We start from the raw sequence: 24,756 nt of genomic DNA, 5'->3' as shown, positions 1-24,756 counted from the left end.
TCAAGGTAATTTTTTATCAGTGGGCATGCTGTGCATGGCGATTCCAGCAGCCACAGCACATTACTGTATGTCTTCTGAGATGACATACTTCAATTCTTAAACACACTATGTTCATATGATGATAAATGAATATTCCTTCCTGGTTTTTGAGCTACAGCTGGAATCTTCTAGTCCTCGAAATATCAGCTAAGTTTTTCTTGCCACTTAGAATTTAACAACCACCAAATTGAATGGTGCTGAACTAAAGTTTGTCTACAGCTATAGTATGATTAAGGCCTTTCTGACTGGATCTCTTAGCTTGGTATTAATACCATATGATGGATTATTCCAGCCCTGAAGCAAAGCCCATGTGAAGTGAAAACTCAGATTTCTTGATTTAACTGCAAGGAAGTTAGTCCTGACTCTCCTTTATGCCTCTGAACCAGTACCTCTATTAAAAGAGGGAATGCATAAGAACTGTAATGGATAAAACCCACAAAGTTTTGTTGGGAAATAGTCGTCCAAATAAGAGAATACACTGAGGCAGTGAAATTAAGTGATACTCTGATTTTCATATGTTTCAGTTCTAGATTGGCTGAAGGAAATTATAAATTTCCCATTTAACTGTTTCTTTTTTAATAAATGTCTCATCTTAAACATTCTTTCCTTCTCCTGTATGAAAATAAAATTTAAGATAGGCCACGTGATAATATCACTATTAGTTGATAACTATACACCCTCACTCTGTGAGGGTGTATAGTTATAAAATGTGTTGTGGTGGCCAAGTTATCCTCTGTCTGTAGCACAGAGCGTGAGAGAAGCAGTGGGCTTTTAGTGAGTGTCCTGTTGTTACCTTCGCCTCCCTGTGAGCACAGGGAGGGAAGCTACTACTTTTAAAACACCACCCACAGATTGAATTTTCTACATTACAGAATTTCAGCAACCTATTATCTGTTTCAGTAGCTGTCGGGTATCGACTGTTAACATTTGTAATGCAAAATGAAAATCTGTATCATTATAGACCTGTCAGAAAGCTGCAAATCTACCTGAAGTTAAAAAAGCAAAGTGTAATTAGATGTCTCAGTGATCTGCACAGCCTTTCTTTTCTCCTTCAGTGTGTTTTTTTTTCTGTAAAGTGAAAAGAGGCAGCAACATCTTTGCAAAGCAAGGCCAAATTCCAGTAACAGTCTTTGCTTTCCACTGAGATGCTGTGAAGGTTTGTAGATCTTTGAGTCAGCCTAAGGCCAAGCTGAGAGAACAGTTATCTCCTCAAAGAACAAGAAAAGTCAGGAGTATTTTTCTTGTCTAGTATTGTCTTTGGGGGCAGGAGTGTGTGTGCATGTTTGTTTGAAGGCTGAGTGAGGGGAAGAGCCTCAAATTGTGCTTTGTCTCTGAGACTCGAGTGTAATGAGTTCACAGCATGGTAAAAGAGTGGTTCTTGGTCCCTCACCTACTGCTGGCTCTCTTGGTTTCAGTAATACAAGGAAATGTGTTTTCAGCACTCCCACATGATGATTTCTGTGTTGCTGTGGCAGCAAAGCAGGGTGAGAGTTGGCTTCTGAAGCAGTCACACAAGGGGTTCTGCAGTGAAAGAAACAAGGCAGCGATCAGTGCGTCACCAAATTCCTGCCTGTTCTCGCGAAGAGGTTGTCATCGTCAGCCCACTCAGCCCTTTGTGAGCCCTCTTGAACTGGCTTTGAATAAAGAGGCATTGTGAACATACTTGCCAGGGAGTCAGTCTTCCCTTCAGCACAATGAAGAAATACTTCTATGTGGTCACCACACAGCTCACGAAATATCAAGTTCTTATCAGTCTCTGTTTTTTAAAAAACAACAAAAAAACCCCACCCCAAAACAAGACAAACAGAAAAAAAAAGTTAATAGAAACATCAATTTCCTGTAGCATCTGTCACACTACCCTGGAGGGGAGCAATGTGGGAAAGAGGACTTTGGTGAGACATGGCAGTTTCCTTTGTCTGAGGAGTGTTGAGAACTGAGAAACTTATCCCATGTCTGACTATAGGCTATTCCTTCAAACTCCAGGAGTGCTTGTCATTCTTTCTTCCCTACAAAACTTTAGCCAGTCACCTTCCTACCTGCCTCTGTTTCCAAGTCTAGGCACGATGCAGGCTGAAAATGCGAGAGAGGTCTGGTCACTTGGTGACCTTCACAGCCCGTTTTACTACATTAAAACTATTATGAAAGTGGTGTTCTTGGAATGAAGTTTCATACACACCAGATGATTTAGGGGTTTTTTATTACTATTTTTTAGAGATCAATTATTATCAATGAAGAAATTATTGTAGAATTTTTCAGACCAGGTATAAGTAAGAATAATTCTAAATACCTGTTTTGTGGGGGTTTTGAAGTTCTTCAGTGAACTACGAGTTTATTGTGTGTGTTCTGTTTAAAAACAAAGGTTGATTAAATCTTGAGATTGTGGTATATAAAACTTGAATAATCTCTGTTTATTAATAAGCTTTCCTCACCGATGACACATGTGAATCTCTCAAAAATCCCAGTACAGTAAAAGCCAAAATACTGCAAAGGAAGGAAGCAAAGCAAAGGAAGCTTACAGGTCCGTAGAGAGTACATAATGCTACTCACACTTCTGGTGCTGTTGGCCTTGGAGGTGTTGTCTGTGTGCATGAAACTTAAAAGTTTGCTTTTCTGGGTGCTCATTTTATGGTGGTCTGTCAGCTGGAGATGAGTAGGGTGTAGAACTAAACAGTTGCCTGGTAAACCCTCTTTATTTTCTGTGTGGTCTCTGGTACTTCAAAGTAAAATGGTATTAGTGTGAAGAACTAACTATTTTCTTCCTGTACTAACCTGTGAACAATTTAGAACTGGTTTGTTAGATGTATAAAACCAGAGCATTCAAAAATAGCCTAAACCTGATGTTGCTTGACTTTTTCTCCAAGGTGTGCTGATGTCACAGGAGCATGAATCCTTACAGCCTTTGGAATCATATACAGACTACTCAGAAAACTTCATTTTCTGGACTTGCTAAAGCTTGCAGTTTCTGAAGTAGCTGAATGTGCAAGTGAGAGTCCTACAGCTGTCCTTTGCAAAACTAGTGAGCATTCCACATAAAACTATTCGAAAATTCTTGTCTAAAAACTAGCAAATATTTTACTGTCCACAAGGAACATAATTAAACTGATTTAAAAAAATAAAAATTATCTATAGACATTTAACTTCAAAGGAACCCACCAAGATTTTTGGAGGCAAGGCAGGCTATAAAAAGCATCTATATCACATACTGCATTTATAACACACATATGGCATATATAACACACGTATTGCATTTAAGCATACTATTTTACTAGGTTTCCCTTTGGCTATGTTTAAGTGTTGCTTTGTATCTGATTGCTGTTGTGTATAGATGTCCTCCACCAGCATTCATCTCTCCTGAGTGACAAATCTTTTCCATTTGACTTTTTCTTTTTTCTGATAAAGCAGTGTGCAGATCATCTTCTAGCACTTACATTGCTATTTAACCTATGGTTTGCTTAAGTGTTTGCAAGAGCTGTGCTAGTGTTAGATGCCTTTCTGATTGCAGCTTGCTCTGGTTTTAACTTGCAAGTGTCCCAGATGCTGAGTGCTGTCACACAAGCTATGCCAAAGCTTCAGGGGGAGAAAGGGTTCCCCATGTGCTTTGCAGTTCTGGCTGGGGTGGGACCCAGATGGGCTACAGCCATTTCAGAATTCACCTTGTGGATAGCAAGCTGCAGAAGTCAGAGGGATGGCATACTCCTAGGTGTCCTCCCAGCACGGGACCAGGGTCTGTTGGCGCAGTGTGTACAGATCCCAGAGCCACGGTGTTCCCCTGGGTCCTATAGCACAAGACTGGAGTTGCTGTTTGGCAGAACTCGGGTGCTTTTGGGGCACACTCTTCCCCAAGATAACCTGCTGCTGGTTTTGATGCTTGCAGGGTGTGAAGTCAGTGCTGCTGTGAGTCACTGTGGGCCTCTGAGGGGATGGGTGTAATAGTCCTGCAAGCCCCAAGCAGCATCACAGCACAGTGTGGGGGTAGGCAAGTGTTTGTATCTGAGTTTGGCTTCACTGCTGTGACAGGAGAAGGCAGAGCCTGTGATTCTTTGGTTTCCCCTCCCCACCTCAGTTCCTTGCCAGCTGGCTGCCAGCCCTGATGTGGTGGGCTGGGAGTGGTATCTGTGGAAGAGGCAGAAGTGCCCCATATGCTGGTGCTCGAGTGGAGCTGCCCTGATTCTGTGCCCTGGCTCCATGACAGCTGTGTACAGCCCTTGGACCAAAGTGTCTCGGCCCACAGCAGCGATGTACTTACTCTGCAAATCAAAGGGAGTGGCTTGAAATACTCAGCTTCTCTTCTTTTTCCTCCCTTCCCCCACCCAACACCCCCATATCCAGGGGGAGATGATACTTTGCAAATTATACAAAGCCCACATGCATAGGAGGATCTTAAACCTGAACATCCAGCTGCTGTAATAAATAAAATGTAGCAAATGATCGCAAAGAGAAAGGAGAAGTGGGAGTCAAAAGGCCAAGGTTTTCTGGCCCAAAGCAGATGTTGTCAGTATCTGGGGTGGATGTGCTGGAAGGGGAGTGAATCTTGGATGATGTCAGTGAAGTGCATGGGCCAAGGCTGGGGGATGGGGCAGCTTCCCCAGCAGAGCTCCTGGTGTGTGCAAGGGAGCACAGCGGCGTGCTGCCCCTGCTGCCCCTGCTGCCCCTGCTGCCCCTGCTGCCCCTGCTGCCCCTGCTGCCCCTGCTGCCCCTGCTGCCCCTGCTGCCCCTGCTGCCCCTGCTGCCCCTGCTGCCCCTGCTGCCCCTGCTGCCCCTGCTGCCCCTGCTGCCCCTGCTGCCCCTGCTGCCCCTGCTGCCCCTGCTGCCTTACCCCCCACAGACCTGGGCACTTCGGGAAAGCAGAGCGATGGCTGTACTGGCAAGCAAGGCCTGGGCCATCATGGAGCTGTTAGTCTTTGCTGCTGCACCAGGGAAATGTTTTCTCTGCATCTTGCTTTTCTGAACGCTTTGGAGTCACTTTTAAGGCCAGTCCTTAAGAGAGCAAATAGCAACAGTCAGTCTAGAGCTGATGGGAATTACTGGAATGCGATAAGGACTTTAAAAGGAAGGAGAGTCCGGTGTTCAGGAAGAAAAACCCATTCACAGGGTTTTTTCTAAACTTCAGGGAAATGGAGGAATAACATCTGTGGGCTTGTGACTTTTGTGTAAGCATCTCTCCTCACTCTTGTTTCTCTGTTGCAGTGAACGGAGATTGCCCACCTCTTTCCCTGTCCTCCTGTCCCCTCCCAATCTGACCCAGGCTGGCAGATGTGGCAGGTAACCAGGCAGGCTCCCAGCTGTGTGCCTCTGGTGTTAAGGTCCATTGACTGCTCTTGCCAGCTCAGCCCAAAGGCTTTTCCTTTCACAAGGATACACTCACTCATCTTTTTTTACCTAATAGGAGGTGAAAGTCCCACTGAACATGAAGCATTTTGGCAATTCTCTGGAAGCTAAAAAACTGTTAGAATAAATTTATTCATAGGCTTTCATTAAACTCATACAAAAGCTAGATGCTGCCCTCTCTTCTTTACATTTTCATCCTGTTTTGTACTATTCTTTCTCTGAGTTCAGAGCTCCTTTTCCTAGAGTCTGTGACTTTCATAAGAACCCTAAGCCAAGAGCAGCCCCACTGCCATCTTAATAGTCTTCCTTCATCATACACCAGTATTTATTAACGTTTTTGCTTTTATGCATCCTATTTAAAATATATTTAAAAATCCAGTAACAGTAAAAATGGCAGTATAACTCTGGCAAGCCTTGTGACTTGCTCTTTTTCAGGTGTCATTTGTGACTCTTGATGTAATCTGTAGGTTCAAGGGCCTTTTATGGAGCCTGAAAAAAACTGCCATGCAAGGGGGAAAACCAAAACAGACTGGCAGGTGATTGCTTTCTTCAAAAGGGAGTAGATCAAGTCGTGTCTGTTAACTGTTGCAATTCAGTCATAGGCAAGAGCAATTGGGGCTGCCCACACAGAATGGACAGGAAGATGCTGCTTTTGCGTGAGTCTGCTGGAACCTGCATCCTCACCCTGGAGGAAGGAGCTCCAGGATGCTGCTATACCAAGGGGCCTTACTGCTGCTCTGACCTTCATGATCATACCACATTTCAGATATTCAGCATATTTTGCTACATGCATTAGGGCTTCTTGTAGTTCTAGGTTTGACTGATTTGGCAAAAAGACTTGGTAACTTCACAACTGAGCTGTTACAGTTGCTGAAGTCAGGGTGCCTGCTGTCACTGCAAGTGATCTAAAAAGGATGCATATTTTCAGAAGGACACTTTTGGGGAGCAATGTAGCAAGGGTTGTAATCTAGCTGTTGAAAAAAGAAAACTCTTATTTTGAAAAGTAAATTAAATTCTCTGTACATTTTGTAAAATGAACTTCTGAAGCCTGTTTTACTGTGCATGTTGATATAGTCTCATGTGAAACTTGGAAGGGTTTGTCCTAAGCTGTTGCAGAGAGAGCCAAAGTAAAGTACATGTGTTTTGTTGTTTTGTTTTTAAAACTGTGGCAGGTCTGCTACTTAAATATAGTTGCTACCACTGCTACTTAAATAAAATGAAGTTTAAACGACATATTGCTCCAATGTAAATCAATTTATTTCATGTTATGACAGTTAATTGCACTTAGCAGAGCTTTCTCTGTTTTTCTTTTTTAAAAAATATGTATTAGTAAGTGATGGAGTCTTGGAACATAAAGACAGCAGGACAAAGGTAGCTAAATACGAAGCAAGGTGTTTCACAAGCACTTCCAAAAATCAATAACTGAGGGTCTAAATATGTCATCTTAACCAAGTTATTTCAGCAGTAGGTCATCAAGCCAAAGAGGGAGCGGGTTGTAAGCCAAGTGAGTCTTTAGTACAAGAGCAGAAAATAGCCCAGATGAGGAGTCCTGGGTTAGACCCTCAGGCTTGAGCACATTCTTGTGCTGCTCCAGGGACCCAGGCTGGGAAGATGCTGTGCAATGGCGTGGCCTGACAGAGAGGATTCCTGCCTTGGAGTGCAGCTGCCTTTCACAGACCCTTTCTGCATGTGGTGTAGCCTGGGCAGCAGAAACAGGAGAACCATCAAGGTGAAGGCCACATCTTCAGAGTCCAGGCTTTGTTACTGCTAATGTAACAGGCAGTCCCCAGGGCAATTTGCCAGGAAACCCCTCTAGTTTGTGGAAAAGGATAGGCATGATGCAAAAGTAGCTTATGGGCTGCAGAGCCATCTGCTTCTACCACTGTCTGTGTTGACAGCAAGTTTAGCACTGCATCCCTAAGAGGATCGTGAAATCTCACCCGTTCTGCTTCACAGTTACCTATTTCATTTTCTAAAAGCCCTTTCTACCAAGGGAATTGGAACAGTGGCTCTCAAAACCACTTTGAGGTTCCTAGTTAAAAAGAGATTTTAAGAAATTCCACCCACTTCACTGCAGTTTTAGCATGGCAGTAACAAAAATGAATTTCTAAACCACACTCCAAAGTAGGCAGACGTGTTTTATATGTAAGCACACTCATTGAAAAGAATATGAAATGTATTTTGCCTGGCTTTGGTATTGCATCTAACTTAGGAATCATCATGTTTTAAAGGAGAAGCTGTACACTGTGAGTCACCATACTTAGCTGAACTATTACCTTGCTGTTATGTGCTATTTGAGACCCAAGCATTTTGTGTTCCATGTGGCTATAACTACAAGATAATTTCAGCCTGATTTTAGTACTCATTCAATGGCTAGGAAGATGAACTTGAAGTGCAAATATTAATTAGCTGATAATAATTCTTACTTGCTTCAATTTTTCTTTATTTAGCTACTCACTCAGATGGAAGCATCTGATGGAATGGTCCAAAGCTAAAGTTAAAATCCTTTTTGTTCACCTTGAACATCTTAGCATTAGAGTAACTCCACCATTTCTGTGAGAAACTTGAGTCTGCAGATAAGCTGGTTTAAGTTGCCATTTAAGGCAATCGCATTTTAAATTATTTTGTTTCTCCTATATTGCATCCACATGTGTGGTACAGGACATTAATGTGTCTGTAGAATTTTATTGTAACTATATAGAACTGTCACTGTTTTGCTGTGGTATTCGTTGCTGATCTTGCACTAGAGCAGTGGACCCAAAGTTCCTTTTGTCTTTTATCAACATCTAAGACAACTGAACTGGTTGTTGTCATCCTTGCAGCAGACCTCTGGTTCCTACAGGATGGTGCTGTGGGGTCTCCTAACCTCTCTACTTTCTGTGCTCTTTAAAGAGGTGCATATTGTGCTTGGCCAGCTGATGGCTGGAAGTCTCCTTTGTGCTGTTATGGTAGAACAAGGCTAGCTGGGAATTCAGGCTGGCTTTGAGCAGTAATAGCAACTTACTGTCATTTTTCCTCTTCCTTTTAGTAATTTTGCAGCCTCAAGAGAACAACTAACCACCTGTGTTGTTAGACCTGTTGTTAAAATAAATAAATCAGCCTTCCTGTATAACTGTGTGCTTTAGATTGTGAGTGTATATACATACACACATCCTTTGAGTTTTGTGGGTTGGGATATTTTTTCAGAGTCTTAGTGTGAAGAGGGGCAAAAAAAGTAAAGAGCAATTTTGATTTAGAACAAATGCTCAGCAAAGCAGAAAGAATACCTTACTTAAAAATTGTAGAATGTTGATTTCCTTAATCTCAGGACATGTTGAAATTATGTGAACTTTAAAATTAAATGTGTGGTGATTTAGAAAAGTGAATTTCAAAATAAAACATAGCATGAAGTGACACTGAATATATTGCTAAAAATTGGTATTCATAGATTTCCTACAGCTGTTAAATTTGAAAAAGAAAGATGAGGAATCTATATCTCTATTTTACCTGTTTACTAGGTTAGCGCTCTCGTATTACTCACTGGAATTGTATTTCTGACTAAATATGGTAGAATAGGTTTTAAATTTATTGGGCTAGTTCCTTTAAAGTGATGATTAGCTGTTTAATACTGTAATTTTTCTTAGCAGTTCCTTTGTAAGTGTGAGAACAGAATAAATTCCAAATTAACAAAGAGGAGATATCCCTGCACGAAATACATCTTTTCTTAACTTCAAGAAAGTATCTGTGAACTTGGTTTTTGAAAGGGTTTCAGGGAAGTGATAAGGATTGCTACTGTCAAGGAAGCTTCTAAGTAAATGCTGTCATTTTTCATGTGATTAGCTGTACCTTCTGTTTTCAGTTTAACTTAGCATATATGTGTATGTGTCTAGCATACATGAACCTTTTATCTGCTAATTATAGAGTCTACAAGGTTGGAGAAGACTTCTAAGATCATCAAGTCCAGTCATTAACCAAGCATTGCAATGCACATCACAATGCCATGTCCCCAAGGGCTAACATTATATTAATTCTGGGCACAATGTATAATAGGGCATATTTTACCCTTTTAGAAGTTGATTATTGGTCTTGTACGTCTCCTTTTTTGTTTGCATCCCAGCAAATTTCCCCAGCACATCCTGTTAATGCAACTTTTGTGTCTGAGTTTAGTGTCTGTATGATTTGGGTATTTAGAAAGGCCTTCCTTCTGCTTCTCTTGTAAGCATTGTTTGCACACGGCAGATTACTTTCCAGACATACAGCTGTTTGTTTAAACTAGTATAATAGTAGTTTATAATGCTTGCTTAATGCACAGACTAAGTAGCCTACAAAATATTCATGTTGCTGTCTGTGCCAAGGAAGCAGAGCACGCCCCTGGAATGTTTTCAGCTCTATATAGCTGCTTGTAAATGGGAAAGTGGCTCTATTTGTAGAACTGAAAACACCAGCAGCCCTGTGTGATGGTGCTACTTTTAAGCAGATGTGTGTTTTGTAACTCAAGTATAAGAAACAGACGAGGTAAAATGAAAGAATTGGAGGGATTCTCTGCTGAGGGAAAGAGCTTGAGCAGAGTGCTGCTTACAGCTATAAATATCTAGAATGGGCTCATGCCAGAATAAAAGCAGTAACTTTTTTATGATGTCAAATGGACAAACTAGTAAATAATGTGAGCATTTGCCAGAATCCTGTATGCTCTGACTGGGCACTTTTAGGTAGGTACATGTGTGATATCAAGTTTACTTATTTGAAGATATGTTTAACATTACGTGGGATTTTTGATTTAGCACAACGATAAAAAATATACCAAAATCACAATGCCAGTGTAATTTGTACTTTGTTAATATGAAATAACATTAACAACAATAATAATTCAGTCACTACACCAATATGTGGTACCTGTTCTTGGTCTCTGTAATACGTTCACCATCATGATGCTGGCCATTACCAGCTGCTGAGAAGGAATACATGGTTTGAAACCAGTCCACAGCTATCTTTGATTTTTTTATTTATTTATGTTGCTAATTGTTCAATTCTCACATGCTTTGGTGAGCTGAGCCATGTATATATGCCTTCCCTGTGCTAGTTTGGGAGACATTCTCACTTTTTTACTGAACTTGGAGAAATATTGGATCCACTCAGCGGTGGTGTGGTCAATTGATTCACTCAAATGACATGGCTGTTCATCTAACACAAAGGCCACCCTCGGGTGCCATTTGTGCTGGATACAGTCAGCCCTGCTTGCAGCAGCTGGGGTCAGTCCCACCCTGCATTATTTCCTGAGCTTCAGGGCACATAGCCCTTGCCCATCTCCTCTCATCTTCCTCTACCATTTATTGGCCAGTCACAGCATTTTACATCAAGACTGAGCTCTAAATAGAACAGATAATTCACTGATCTGTTTGATCAGCTGTGATTCGTTGGTTTTTATCATTTTGATTTGTGAACCCTGGGAGTCCTTCAGGAGAGCGTCATCCCTTTCAGATGTGCCCCTTAGATTAGGCAATTATATACAGTACCTAAACAAACAGGCTACTCCTACTTTCACCCATTCCCAAAGCCTGGGTTGTGGACCTCCAAACCTTCATTTCTAGCTGCAGTGGTAATTGTGAGACTATGATAAGCAGCTCTGGGAGTCAGAGCTGCAAGGCAACCAAGAAATACAAAGGTATTCTCCAGTGTTCTTCTCATCTTGGAAGGTAAGATAAGGTGTGTGAGCAGCTTGTCAAACTCTCATTGTCACACTGTGGTTTTTAAATACAGTGAGTCTAAGAAAAATGAATGTTGCAAGTGTAACTATACCTTTCCATTATGATTGTGAATTTTTGGAAGCGCCAATAACTTCTGATTTACATAATTGACTTCCAGTGTAGGGGAATAAAAAGTAATTTTTCAAAATTCAGAGTTTTAATCTGATTAGAATTATTTTTCTCATGAAATCATAATGGCCCTAAAAATTAATCCCCTGCCAAGAATTAAGATCACTATGGCTATTACAGTAATTTAAGCTGACGCAAGTTTTGGTTGCTGAGTCAGTTATGTATGCCCTGCATATATATGCAGTCATCATAGCTGAAGTATTGACAGTACAGCAGCCTGGCTCAAAAATACTAATTGAGAAATTAATTGACTTGGATCAGAAGGCTTCCTCTATGTGACTGAGATTGGATGAAAAAGAGTGTAATGATGAATGGCCATGCATTAAGCTGGAGTCGCTTTACAGTGTTAGGATAAAGGGAACTGTAATAGTTTCTATTTTATTTAACATTTTTATTTATTATCAAGAATAAGACCTAGATCATGGGTTAATTAAAATTTTCAGCTATTCCAAATGAGGAAATAGAAATATTATTTTGAACAGAAAAATCTCAGTAACTTTGAAATAAATATTTTTGGCCAATAGGAAAATTTCAATATAGACAAGTTGGATGGCATTTAATCTTGGTGCTATTGTGACAGAAGTCACAGGAAGTGACATGTAGAGATGTTAATAAAAAGGGAGCTTTTTAGGGTCAGGAGGAAACAACAGTAACCTCCTCCATCCACCCAGTCACAAATACCAACTGACTGTAGAGGGTTTGGGGTGTTCAAGAGCTAGTGTAAACACTCTGCAATGCCTGTGCAGAAGCCTGCTCCCTATCAACCCTTTCCTGGCATTGTCACAAGCATCCTGTTGTTATGGAGCCAGGAGATTTTACTGCTGTGGTGCCAGCATGCAGCAGTAGAGGTTGGGAAGTTACTGGGGAGTCAGTGTGGGATTTGGAGTTCATGCAGAATAAATATACTGCAGCTGTTTATACCAAATGCTGACCTTAAGCTTGCCTAGGTCAGGAGACAGGTAGGTACCCTTCCAAAGTGCAGCAGAGCTGACTCAATTGCCTGTGAACCAGCGGGGTGGTCCCAAATCCTATCTTTTCCTCTGCCAGTGTGGCACTTGGCCACCACTCTCCACCCCCATACTTGCCTGTTCTGCTGATTTTGGCACGTGGGGCGGCGTTGCTTCAGCAGTTCAGCCTGATAACCTGGCATTGAGCCACTCGGTTTGTTAGGCTGGTGCAGTGCTGCATTAGGAAATGCAGCCAACACAGCAGCAGGTCCAAGGAAAAGTGGGGTAGCCCAAGAGAAGGAGCAGGAGCCCACAGCCAGGCCACAGAAGTGGGGAAGGAAGGGATGCTCCTGGTTTTGCTGTGGAGTAGCTGAACACTAGTGTTGCATTCCTCATCACTCTGCAGAGCTCTGTGCTCAGGCTGGCTGGGTTGGAGGAATGAGATGGCTGCCATGTAGCCTACACCTACAATTGTTCACCTACAATTTAATTTTCCTGTCTGCCAGCTGGGGATAGCCTCTTCAAGGAACGAAGCGATTATAAATCGACTGTCGAGTTATTTGAAGAGAGGGAACGTGCAAGTGCCTAGATAAAATTTTAGCACAATAGTTTGCCTCTGTATGTGCATGAGCTTACGTCAGTGAATTACTGAGATGAAAGTGGAAGTTTGCACTGCAGGCTGCAGTGGGAATGTAGAGAAGCCCTTGAGATGGGTTTATTTGAATTGTTACGGTGGTTTGTTTAAAAACAACCCAAGTAAAAATGCCTTCTTCTAAAGTGGTACCTAGCATTGCTTTCACAACAGGTTTTGGAAATTAGAGATTAAACCTAAGATTAAACTGCCTGAAAATGGGAAAAAAAAAAAGCTTGTCTCCTCAGGGCCCCATTGAACATACATTGGATTGCTTAAACATCGAATACGTCTGCTTTAAATTGCTTTTGTCAGATGCATACTTTTATTAATAAGACTTAGGATAAAGTTGTTCTGAGAAAATATAACACGTACCTTTGTGGCCAAGCAAATCCAAGCTTTCTGTTTGTGCCCTCTCCCAAACTAGATTGATGGTGCAGTAGGTATAAAGTTGGCTTAAAACCCCAAGTGGATGAGCCCGGTGCAGTGTTATCCTCAGAGCTGATGTCACAAAATCAGCTGGAGTCTTGAGTTAGTGGAGAACTCTAATGCTGAGCAACTGGAAAATATCAGTGCATTAATTTCTCATTCCATATTGATCCCCAAACAGAGTTTCAAAGAACTCTATTACAAAAAAAGAGGGGTTTAAGTAGGGATTACTTTTTCATGTCTTGTAAAGAATACATTATGCGTGTGGCAAGCTAAAGCTTTGAAACTCAACTTCCATCTGCGCTCCATGACAGTATTGTATTTAATTCCATGTCTAAAAGACAAGGTTTGGAAATGAAATTAGTTTGTGTCATGCACAGTTCCTGTAGAGATCAAAGGCAGACCTGTTAATGCAACTATTGCTATTCATGAGTTTCATAGCCCTGTGAGTTTCAAGTTAATTATAAATGCTTGTTTAATCACTTAACAATAGGGTATCGGAGTCTCATCTGGGCATAATGCATATAGCTCCCATTTTTTTTTTAATTAAAGTAAATTCCTACCTTTTTTCCCAAGAAATTAATTTTGGTGGTAATGCTCTAGGCTGTAGCAGGTCAGGATATGCAAATCTCCTTTTACATGTTGGACTGTTGCATGATGGATGTCTTTATTTTATTATCCTGTAACTGCCCCTCCCTCCACTTTGCATACAGGGGTTGTATAGTAGCCTGGTTTTCATCCTAGGTGGCATAAATTGCTCTAGTTCCTATAGTAGAATTCTTTTTGTGACATTTTACTAAAAACTGTGTGTGTTATCACTAGGAGATAATGCATTGTGAGAGGAGCTAATGTATTTATCATTTTCATTTATGAAGACTTTGTATAATGGATTTTAAACCTGAAGAAGTAAGTGGGGCACTTGTCTGACCTTCATATTACATACAACTGTGCTCTATTTGAAGACTGATGATTATGACTAATTATTTTAGTTAAGATAAATTTCAATCCCCTGGAGAAGTTAAATTCTTGTGCACTAGGGGAGCCAGCCACAGTGCCAGCAATGCCTGAGGCACTTGGAGCAGCAAGGAATGTTAGATGAGAAATACGGATGAAACAACATGAGCTGCAGAGAAGGGTGAAAAAGCCTCAAGTGCTACCCAAGTGTAGCTTGCTCCACAATCCTGGATCCTGATTGTCTGCAGAGATGAGGTGAGCAGAATGCTCTGATCAGGCATCATGTAGGGGTTTCTCTGTGTCAGTCAAATGAGTGAAATAGGCAGTTCACGTTGCACTCTATTTCTGATGAAAAGTGAGGAATAAAAGAAAATTCAGAAATCAATCAATTGTGAATTTGAGGAAGAAAGTTCCTTCTTGACTTCTGAGGTGTGGAGTTAATTACAGTCATCACACTGCAAGTACTCAATGTGTGGAGGACCCTACTGATAGTCGTCCCCTTGACCTCTAAAGTACAAAGTGTTTAGCAAATTTAGATTGCAGTGCTAAAAAGAAGCACCACAAACAACCACTTGGGCAGGCTTCATAAATGTTCTAGAATCAAAACATTAATTCTCTTAACTCAACATTAATTGTAAGCCTTAATTAAACACCTAGAACTAGAATTAAAGCTATTAACCCATTTTTTTTCCTCACAGCCTGAGTCTACTGTCTAAGTAAGCTGTTCTCTTGTTGCCAAGAAATGACACCTGAATTTGCTTAGGTTCAGTGTTCAGCTATTGGCTGTCTCTGTTGGCAAGACTAAAGGTCCTGGGCTGACTTGATCTTTTGCAGTTTCGTTGTTATGCATAGTGATCCAGCCTTCTCTTGCAAAAAGAGGAGGTCATGTTCTTCAGGTGGCCAGTCCCACAGCTGCTTCCCTGTCTCCTCGGTTTTTTTGTGTCTCTTCTCTGAACTTCTCTGCTTTCTAAATCCCTTCTGAATCTGGGTCTGAGAACCAAGCTGTGTTGTGTAGGCCTTACTGGATTTCTGACTAGTGTAGTAAGGAACTTTTTTCTTGATGCCCAGGACTGCAGCAGCCTTGGTATCATTTGGAGAATCTTCGAACAGGCTCTGAGCAGACCTCCTGTGTCCCACCCTCCCCATTTCCCCTGGAAATCAGAGGGCAACACTTCCCCTAGCTGAAACATGAGTCACGTGTGGTTGAGGGGAAGGTTGTGTAGCACCATTGATTTTCCTGTAATCAGGGCCAGAGCCAGTTCTGAATAGAATATGTCATCATCTTCACTGTGAATCCTATTCAAGCATGCGTAGTTCGCTATTTGAGGTGCTACTTGAGAACTTTAGCTGACAACATCAATGAAGACCAGAGTCTATGTGCTTCGGGAGGGATGTTACATACACGTTTCCTTTTCTTCACACAAACTTAGTCTGCTGCTGTTTTGAAGTGTGTTTCTCAGTAGGGCCTTCTTGATGCAGCACATTAAAAAGATACAGTATGTAAATGCTGGAGTTGGCATGTGTGGCTAAAGCATGGGCAGCACTCCTTTTTCTAGGAAAATGTTTTCCTTTAGATAAATGAAAATCCTATTGTTTGGCTGAGGATTGACCTCACACATGGGCAAAAGGTTAAGAGACAGAAAGGCTTATCCATTTGGCACGTAGGATTTAAAACCAGGCATGTTGCCAGTATGTTCAATCGGAGCAGAGGACACAATTTTACATAAAGTTCATAATGGCATTTTTTAAATGAGCAGGATATTTTCTTTTTCTAATCAAAACCTAGATAATTTAAATATCTCTTTCTTTGGTAATATCCTGACATTGTCCGTGGATAAGGGACCCCCAAAGGAAAAACTAAGTGATAGCAGCTGCCTGTGTCAGCCTGTTCCCAAAAGAGATCATCTGTCCAGCAGACGTCAGTGGGAGTCTGCCTGACAGAGGGATGTGTGCACAGAAACCAAATTGCAGGATTGGGATCTAAATAGGATTGTGATCTTTGATTTCCAATCTGTGTTGTAACTTTTCTCTGCTTATTCCAATGTGTGAGATCTGACAGTTTGCCTTTGCTCAGGTTGCTCAAGATTTTATTTTCTGTGTTATGTTACTGACTTAAAAAAAACCCGAAGCAATGAACAAAGCAAGCCCCAAACCACCTAAAACCAGTGCTTTTCACTTTTCAAGAGTTTGGTTATAGAAGACAGCAGTGATGGTAGCAGTTCTGAAGGAAACCATTCCCAAACTGAGAGTTCACAGCAATGTAAAGAGCAGTTGTGAATATAAGGGTTTACAAATTCAAAAATAGTTTCTTAAGGTTAATTGTATTTCAGGCGAGGCAGTAGGGTTCATAGAGCAGATGGCACAGGAAGGATTGCTCAGAGAAAGTTTAAACTTAGTAAAATCTCAAAAATCAGATTAAGAAGACAGATGGGATTCTGGATTGGAATGCTACCATTTAGGGATCTTTTTGTCTTTTTTTCACTTTCCCAAATTATAACCTTGAAGATGCTGGAGGTTTTTAGTATAGCTTACAATAAATTTAGTTCTAGAAAACTGGGAGGGACCTGCACTTAAGCAGCTGTTTTCACAGTAACTAGTAATTTTGGTTTGCACTCATTTGAAAAACAAGTAGGAGGTTTATTGTTTAAACGAAGACAAAGGACTATAACTATAAGGTAGCAGATTTGCACTAGACTTGCTTGAGCATACCTGTATATCAGCCTTGATCTCTTTGTGAAATTTTACCCCTGCATTTGCTGGTTTTATTTGCTCTTTTCCCACTAAGCTTCTTTTCCCACTTCACTTTGGGATTCTTGAAGCAGAGTTGAAGGGTTGCACTATTTAACATCTATGAGTGGCCCATTCCTGCCTGCTGTTCTAGACAGGGAGACACAGGCTTTTTACCCATCCGGAAAGGATGTTTTTGCCTGTGCTTTATCTTCTGGAAATGGCAGTTATCCTAAGTGGTTATTGCTTTGGAATTGAATCCATTCTCTAAGAATATAATAGCAGGACACACACTAGTGCTGCAGGCAAGTGACTCTGGCTCTGTACCTGTGCCCACCAGTGCTACCAGCCAGCAGGGAAGTATGGGCCAGACAGATGAGGTCTGGAAGAGACACATTCACACCACACCAGTCAGGAGCCAGGTTCATCAGACAGGGCTATGGCTCAGGCATAGCCTGTCCTGACTGTGGCTGGCTTGTCTGGGGCAGTGAGAGAGACCACAGCTGCCCTGGGTGAGTTCATCAGCCCTGGGTCTGTCACTTCAGCCAGCTCTGCTTTGCTCTTAAATGAGGAAACATCCGCACTCTTCACCTTTATGTCCCATTCCTCCCTCCAGGACCTCACTAGCAGCATAGAAAAAATTTGCTCCTGCAGAACTTGGCAAATACTCCTACTGTACCTACAATAGTGTGGGATGAACCAGGCTTCCCTTTAGCAGTTCATCTTTTTCAGTGCTTTCAGTTCCCTGCCTTCATCTGCAGCTGTGCTTCTTCTGCATCCCTGTGCCTTTAATTCTTTGTGAGCTCCTTGCTGTGGTAGGCTGCAAAACTGAAGAATAATGTACCTGCTTTATACCCACTCTTTGCTGAGAGTTCCAACTAAAAGGTTTGCCGGAAATTTAAAATACTCTATTCCTTAGTTAAAAGTAAGTCTTCTAAACAGCTTCTAATTGATTTCATCTGGTATACGTAGTCTTTCAATCTAGGACCTCCCTATTAATTAGAGATCCGACTGATCTTGGGTCAGCTGTTGTCCTCACTCTGCTGTCTTATTTCCCTTCTCCAGTTCCCCTGATCCTCAAGAAATGCCTGAATATATCCTAGCAATTCTGAAACTTGCTTTCTCTTTTTATAGGTTGTTCTCATCGTGTCACTGTTTGAGAGAATGTTTTCTTCAACAATTTCTTTCCAGTTTTAAGCTTTTAATCATTCAGTTGCTGTGGAAATTACAGTGATAATGTAGGTTTAGTGTTCGAGACTTCACTGCTGCGTTAGATAAGAAAAAGGAGCTGTCGCGTGGGAGAAGGCCCTGAATTAAGCAAGTTGTATACATTTCACATGTTTGTCAGGGAAGATAACACATGAGAAGGAATTAGGATTGTTCAGGCTGCTAGGGTTTTCTCTATCTGCTCAGGAAAAAACATGTTAATATCAAAAAGAAGGAGAAAACAAGCCTAGTGTCTGATCTAGGGACTGTGTGGTTTGGAACAGCAGTTCCAGTCTGCTGCCTTTCAGGACATCAGTCTTGTGTCTTGAGTGATTGCCTTTGTCATTTCTGCTTAGAAGAAGGATTTTGGAAACCCCCATCCTTCCTTATCAGAAAGAGAGAGGGATGCAGAAAGAGAGAAGAAGTATGCAGACAGAAACCCTTACATAGCTATGGAGTGAGAGATAAAGACATTTCCTATTGGAGATACCCGTGGCTAGCTCTCTGATTTGGGAAGAGAAAGACAGATTTGTGTATATAGGAAAATTTTATTGTTTTTTTCTCGTGAACAATTTTAGTAGTATTCTAGAATTTTGGATGCATATAAGGAATTGAATTTATACAATACTTCTGTTGCTTTCTTACCCTCTTCCTTAATTAGTATTTAATATTCCAGAGCTCCTTGGTTCCTTATCTGTGGTTGTTTTTAGAAAAGGCAAAACTTCAATGTTACTGAAATTGCTAACAGCAATGTTCAGCTTGTCTTGTTCTCTTACTTTTTTCTTTAATGCATCACCCATTATTCTTAATCTCATCTATTCTTGCATTTTTTGCTAGGAAATTTAAAGTGGGAAATGCTAAGAGCACAGTTACCTGGCTTTGGATCTAAGCATATCCCTCTAGTTTGAAAACTAAAACTTATACTGTTTGTTGTCCTCATGTTTGTAAATACATGAATATATATATTTTCTGTCATTGATTAATGTGGCCACCTTTCACATACACAAGATTTCACAAGTTGCTTGGTGATCAAGGCAAGGTTTCTAAGGAGGCATTCTGTACTGGGCACCAGAGTATGTGGACACTGCTTTTCAGTGTACATTGCTTCCTTTGACTACTAAATGCAAAACTGGGAAGAAGTCCAGAATCTTTCATAGCTAGAGTATATTTCATGCTGATCCTATCTAAATTGGCATCTTCCATTGCCAAATTCTAAAGCAATGGCTGCAATGATGATGAATTTCTCTAATGGGATTTTTGTTCAGGGCCGCTTGATATCGGTATTTTCAGTACTGTAAGATTCAGAGAGAAGGTCTCTGCTTATGAAAGAGCCCAAGATATTGATCTTTCTGGCTGAAATGCCCTTAGGAGAGATGTGCAGATCCTTTGTATTAGGTCCTCATGTCCTTTTAAACTTTTACGTTACAGTGTGTTTCTGTGCATACTCAGTTGTGTCGTTTCACTATTTCACTTTGTGGAAACTCACCACAAAGACTTTGTTAAGTTCTGTATTTTCTTCTTGGTATTGTGTTTTGCTGGCTTGGGGCTTACACCAAAATAAGTTCTTATAAGGCATTAGTAATAGAACCAAACTGCACCACCAGTATTATTCTGTAGAAATCAGTGTCATATTTTTGAATACATATGAACAGGAGGTGTTGCTCTCTTTTCTGGGCATCACATACAGAAATGTTTGTACATACAGTGGGAGTATCTTGCTTGTGAGAGGCTGAAGTCTTCTGACACAAAAAGAGTTTGCAAAATACCATCTACTTACTACCTTAGGGAATGGAGTAAGCTGAGGTAGGGAACTTCATGCAAGAACAACAGAATTTCCAGACATTAGGATAGGACTGAGAGAAAGGGGAGAGTTGGAGAGAAAAGAGAGAGGGAGGTGTTCATTAAGAGGAATAGGCAACTGGAAGTGAAAAGAGCCCAAGGAGTGTCTTGGTGGAAGCAGTAGATCATTGCTGGGTCTTTTCAACACAACATTGCATTTAAGTCATGGTTATTGCAGAAAGGCAACAGCTGCTGCTTTAGAGCATGAGGCAATTGAATTGTTGTAGGCACAGAAAAATAATCATAGATACAGAAGAATGCCTTCCAGAGGGACTGTCTTGCATAAGCCACTCCATTTTATGTAACAAAAGCCTGGTGACACAATGCATGGTTTAGTCATAGGAGTGCCCAGAGTGGACAAATATTGTACATCTGGAAACATTTAAACTAGTAATTAGTTTCTGGAAAAATGGTAAATTACTCAAGAAAAATGTAGTCCATTGCATTGGCTTCAGACTGCATATCTGCAGCATGTATGATTCTCCTGAGTGCCTCAACCATCACTTCTTTGCTTCTCACCAGTACTGTGGGGGGACAGGTGATGTAGTCGTTTCAGGGCTCCTGCTGTCACTGCTAGCACTCTGCATCCCACCTGGTTGTCCTGTGCTTAGGGGACATGGCCATGATCCTGTGGGAATTCTCCACCTTGGTTAGACACCATCAGGGAAGTCCTGTGCCAGCTGGGGCAATCTCTCCCACCAGAGCTGAAGATACGCAGCTCTAGCACAGCCTGCGCCATTGCCCACTTCCTTCCTAGGCTTCTGTCACAGCAGATTTCCTCCACTCCACTGCTGCACAGAGAGAATTGCTTTGGGAAGGAGTGAGGAGCATAGCCCAATTGCAGCCTTTCCCTCTCCTCACTGCTTCTGGAGAAGGCTGGCTGGGGCAGAGGCAAGGCAAGGCAAGGACCTTACAGAAAGTTTCTGTGCCCTGCTGTCCATGACTAACACAGGACGTTTGATAGCACACATTTAGAGTTGCCATAGTACAACAGTACTCTGTGATTGACACTTTGCCCCTCAAAGGGAGTGTTACCTGCCCTGGAGAGGTGCTGCCCAGCTGCATGTGAGTCTTCCACAAGTGGAAGATAGATCCTTACACATTGAAGTTAGCTGTTGGGCAATAGTTCAGGACCTGGTCTGGCTTGTAGCAGAATCTGCAGTGTCTCTGGAGAGTGACTACCTGAGATGGAGAACTTCAGATAAAAGGTCGTATGTGACACCAAAATGTCAGAGCTGGTGTCTTTTCAGTCAATGGTGTGTCAGCATGTTCTAACTGCTGCCTCCCACAGAAGCTTTCCAGACAATAATCGCTGTGGTTGTTTGTCATTACAGAAGTAACGCTGAAGGTCCATGTAAGCGATGCCAGCACCCATCAGCCAGTAACTGAAGCCTTCATTGAGATTTTTACCAACCAGATCTCCATTGCATCTGGAACCTCAGGAGCAGATGGCACTGCCCTCCTCAAGTTTCAGTATAAGCTGGGCAATCAGCTGATAGTGACTGCTAGTAAACATGCATATGTGCCAAATTCTGCACCATGGAAACCTGTAAGATTGCCTGGTAAGAGACCTTTATTTTTGTTCTGAGGTAAGATATTGCATCTAAAGGAAGCTACACAGTTTTGTATGATGTATTTCAATGCTTGAGATCCTGGGTGGGAGGAGAAACATCTGCACATTTCAAAGATAGTAACATTTATTCCTCAGTTAAACTGCAGCATCAAGGCTGAGATGAGATTCACTCTCCTCCTGGAGGTCCTTTATACAGTGCTACATCAGTTTTCAAACAACTGTTGGTGCTTCTACAGCTCCATAGAAGATAGAAATCTATTCCAGATCTTTTTCTTTTGGGAACTCTGTTTCCAAGAACCTTGTTTCAGCAGCTGTGGTGCACTCTTGCTTCTCTTCCAAGGTGTAGCAACAACTGTTGCACCATAGGCTGTAGTGTACAAAAAAGTCCTGGTCTTTTATGTTCTTAGCCATGTCAATAGAACAGTTTTAATGTGCAGTTATGTTATCCAGCTATAAGGATTTTTACTATCTTAATTAGCATGGTTTTGCTTCTTCCACAGGCAAACAAATATAACCATAATACTTGCATGTTAGTTTTTATCAGAATGCCTCAGAACCTTACATTAGTTACATGAGAGGAAAAATTGAGTCATGAAGCCTATTTCTGTACTGCTAAAAAGAACAGATTGAGGGTGGCTTTCAAACCTTGAGATGTAACAGCTCTATGAAGATCACGTCCCAAGTTTCATCTGCCTTTCTTGTAATCCTCAGCTATAATTAGGGTCCATGTAGTTTGGGAATGGTCCCAGGCTTGTATTATACCCAAATCACACCTAAATAACACACACCTCAGGTTTGATAATTAGCCTGGGCCAAAGCTATATGAGGTTTTAAGTGCACTAATATTTAAATAGGGTGTATGTTCCTAGGGCAGTGTTGAATTCCGTGCCTTGGCTCCATTTTATTTATTAATATCAACATAGCCAGAAGGACTGCGTGACTTGCTGCAAGGTCAAGTAGCAAATGTATTTTCAGAAGGGGAAAGGAACATGAATCTCTTCAAATCTAGAATTGTGCTTTAGGCATTTCAGCATGCTGTTTACTTATCTGCTTTCACTTGCTTCAGATAAGATAAGGGTGACTTCTTCCACATTTCTGCACTGTGTTCAGCCATGTTTTTCAGCTACTTAATGGAGCTACAGCAAAGACATTAATTCAAGCTCTTTGGGGGGTAGTGAAAGAATAAGAAGCAACTGAAAGGAGTTGCAGCCAGGAGAGTTTCAAATAAGTAAAAGGCAACAATTCATTACAGCAGCGGCAAAATTGGACCAGGTCGTGCAGAAAGGTTGTGAAATCTCCACCTTTACAGACTTTCAGAACTCAACTGGAAAACCCCTGCGTGGTGGAAGACGTGACGTCCAAAGGTCCCTTCCAACCATAATTGTTCTGTGACTGTTTAGAAATTTCCTTTGGGTTTTCTTCTCTTTAAATAAGACGAAGTGCAGCTTTCTCAGCATACTTCATGTGCTTTTAAATGATTAAAGTATGCAATAACCTTGCTCTGTGTCTCTTATCTTTCCGACTCATACCCTAGATCTTTTGAATGAGATGTACTCTTCCATAGTCTGGAGTTTGATTCATTTTTTACTTGTTGTTTTTCTTAAAAACTGATTTTGAGGGAAGGCAATGAAACAGGGCATTTTTGTTTTAGCAAATCATTGAAGTTTAAAGAGCAGTAATTGTATAGGTTCCACAAAACCTTTCTTTCCATGGCTGAAACATGAACTCAGCTCAGAAAGTAGATTCGTTTCACCTCTGATCCTCCCCCACTGAAACTGGTAGATAGTTTGCCATTGATTTAATTGGAAGTAGAATCCTTTTTCTTGCTTTCTGTACCTTGAACTTATTCCTTTCTTTGATTAAAGAAACAACAAGTTACAACTTGATATGCCCTATGTAGATTTAATAGGATCGTTCTTTGAATTAGTCCTGAAAAGGTACATGACATAAAAGTTAAGATACTCAGGCTTTTATGTTTTGTCTTGATTAAGATGCCTGTAGTCTTTAAAAAACTTTCCAAGAAGTGTTTGTATTTAAATGCCCTGTATTTAAATGTCTATCATGCTTTAGCACAGTATAGAACTTTGCAAAAATATGCAAGTTGTTGTGTTGTTATTTTTAAGCTGGTTTGAATGATGGGGAGCAGGCAGCATATCTCAGTCTTCATCTGCAGTGTGCAGTCTGGGCACACGCACACAGCTGGATCCTCATTTTCCAAAAGTGCTTGTTAGCAGTCCTAGGAGCTGTACCCTGCAGAGCAGATCCCCCACTCTGAGAAGCATTCCACCCAGAGCAGTGTTCAAGCTGGTGTGCCATCCTGTGTGCTGTGGTGAATGAACTGTGGCCACATTTACCTCAAATGGGAAAATTATAACCATGAGCAAGGTAGCAGGTTTGAAAGCTAAAGGGTGGTGGAGTTTAAAGTGCTGTGGCAGAACTTTGCCAAAGGATCAGGATTCCTCCATCACAGGCAATGTGCATTAGTAACAGTATTATGCTGAAAAGCTGTGCAGCCACTGAACTTGGGATGTTGTTGTAGTAGTTTCAAGGAGTAAACATTGAGGGTTTTCTGTTCGTATAATTTGGCAGAAATTAACTTTTCTTATATTAACAAAAATAATTACTAGCTCTTTACTGCTTAGGCAGGAGGATTATTTATTTACATGGTGATAAATGGTAGGAGGAAAAGATTTAAGCTCTCTTCTTCCATTAAAATATTTATTAGCAGAGCCATGACTCCACTTATTAACAGTTCATTAATTTAACATCACTTGAGTTGTTGAAGTGTTTATGATGGAAGATGTGTTCATCTGTCTGCTCTTAACTACACTTAGATTTTTCTTTGTAAAAAATTTGGAAGAAGACCTTTGTGACTGGCAATCCTTATTTAAAAGGATACTTCTTTTAGAGCAGTATATGCAATGAAGGGAGGGAGTTGCTGAGACAGCACAGTTCAGACTTCATTGGTAGAGGCAGTGTCACGGTTTAACTCCAGTCATCAACTAAGCACCACCCATCTACTTCCTCTCCTTCAGCCTCCATAGAGTGGGGAGGAGAATCATAAAAAGATAAAAACCTTGGGTTGACATAAGAACAGTTTAATAATTGAAATAAAGTCAAATTTTATAATAATAATAAGAAGAAGAAGAAGAAGGAGAAGAATGAGACTTAACACAACGAGACTGGGGAGTAAAACACAGTTAAAGCAAGTTTACCTCTGCCAGACAAATG

General features: G+C 41.1%; 1 protein-coding gene across 2 annotated transcripts in view; it reads left to right on the top strand.

Moving 5' to 3' along the window:
• The window catches only part of FAM171A1 (family with sequence similarity 171 member A1), an 87,153-nt gene that overhangs the window by 28,090 nt on the left and 34,307 nt on the right, over positions 1-24,756 (top strand). Inside the window, exon 2 of one of the 2 annotated variants that reach the window (XM_063412875.1) lies at positions 21,287-21,514. The exons of the other annotated variant lie outside the window; for it this stretch is intronic. Coding sequence (XP_063268945.1) covers positions 21,287-21,514 — 228 coding nt within the window. The remainder of the gene's footprint in view (positions 1-21,286; positions 21,515-24,756) is intronic. 2 annotated transcript variants of the gene reach the window in all.

The sequence above is a fragment of the Prinia subflava genome, chromosome 1 (genome assembly GCF_021018805.1).
Source record: "Prinia subflava isolate CZ2003 ecotype Zambia chromosome 1, Cam_Psub_1.2, whole genome shotgun sequence".
Lineage (NCBI taxonomy): Eukaryota > Metazoa > Chordata > Aves > Passeriformes > Cisticolidae > Prinia > Prinia subflava.
Note: the sequence above shows the minus strand (reverse complement) of the source record. Positions and strands in the feature narration are given on the sequence as shown.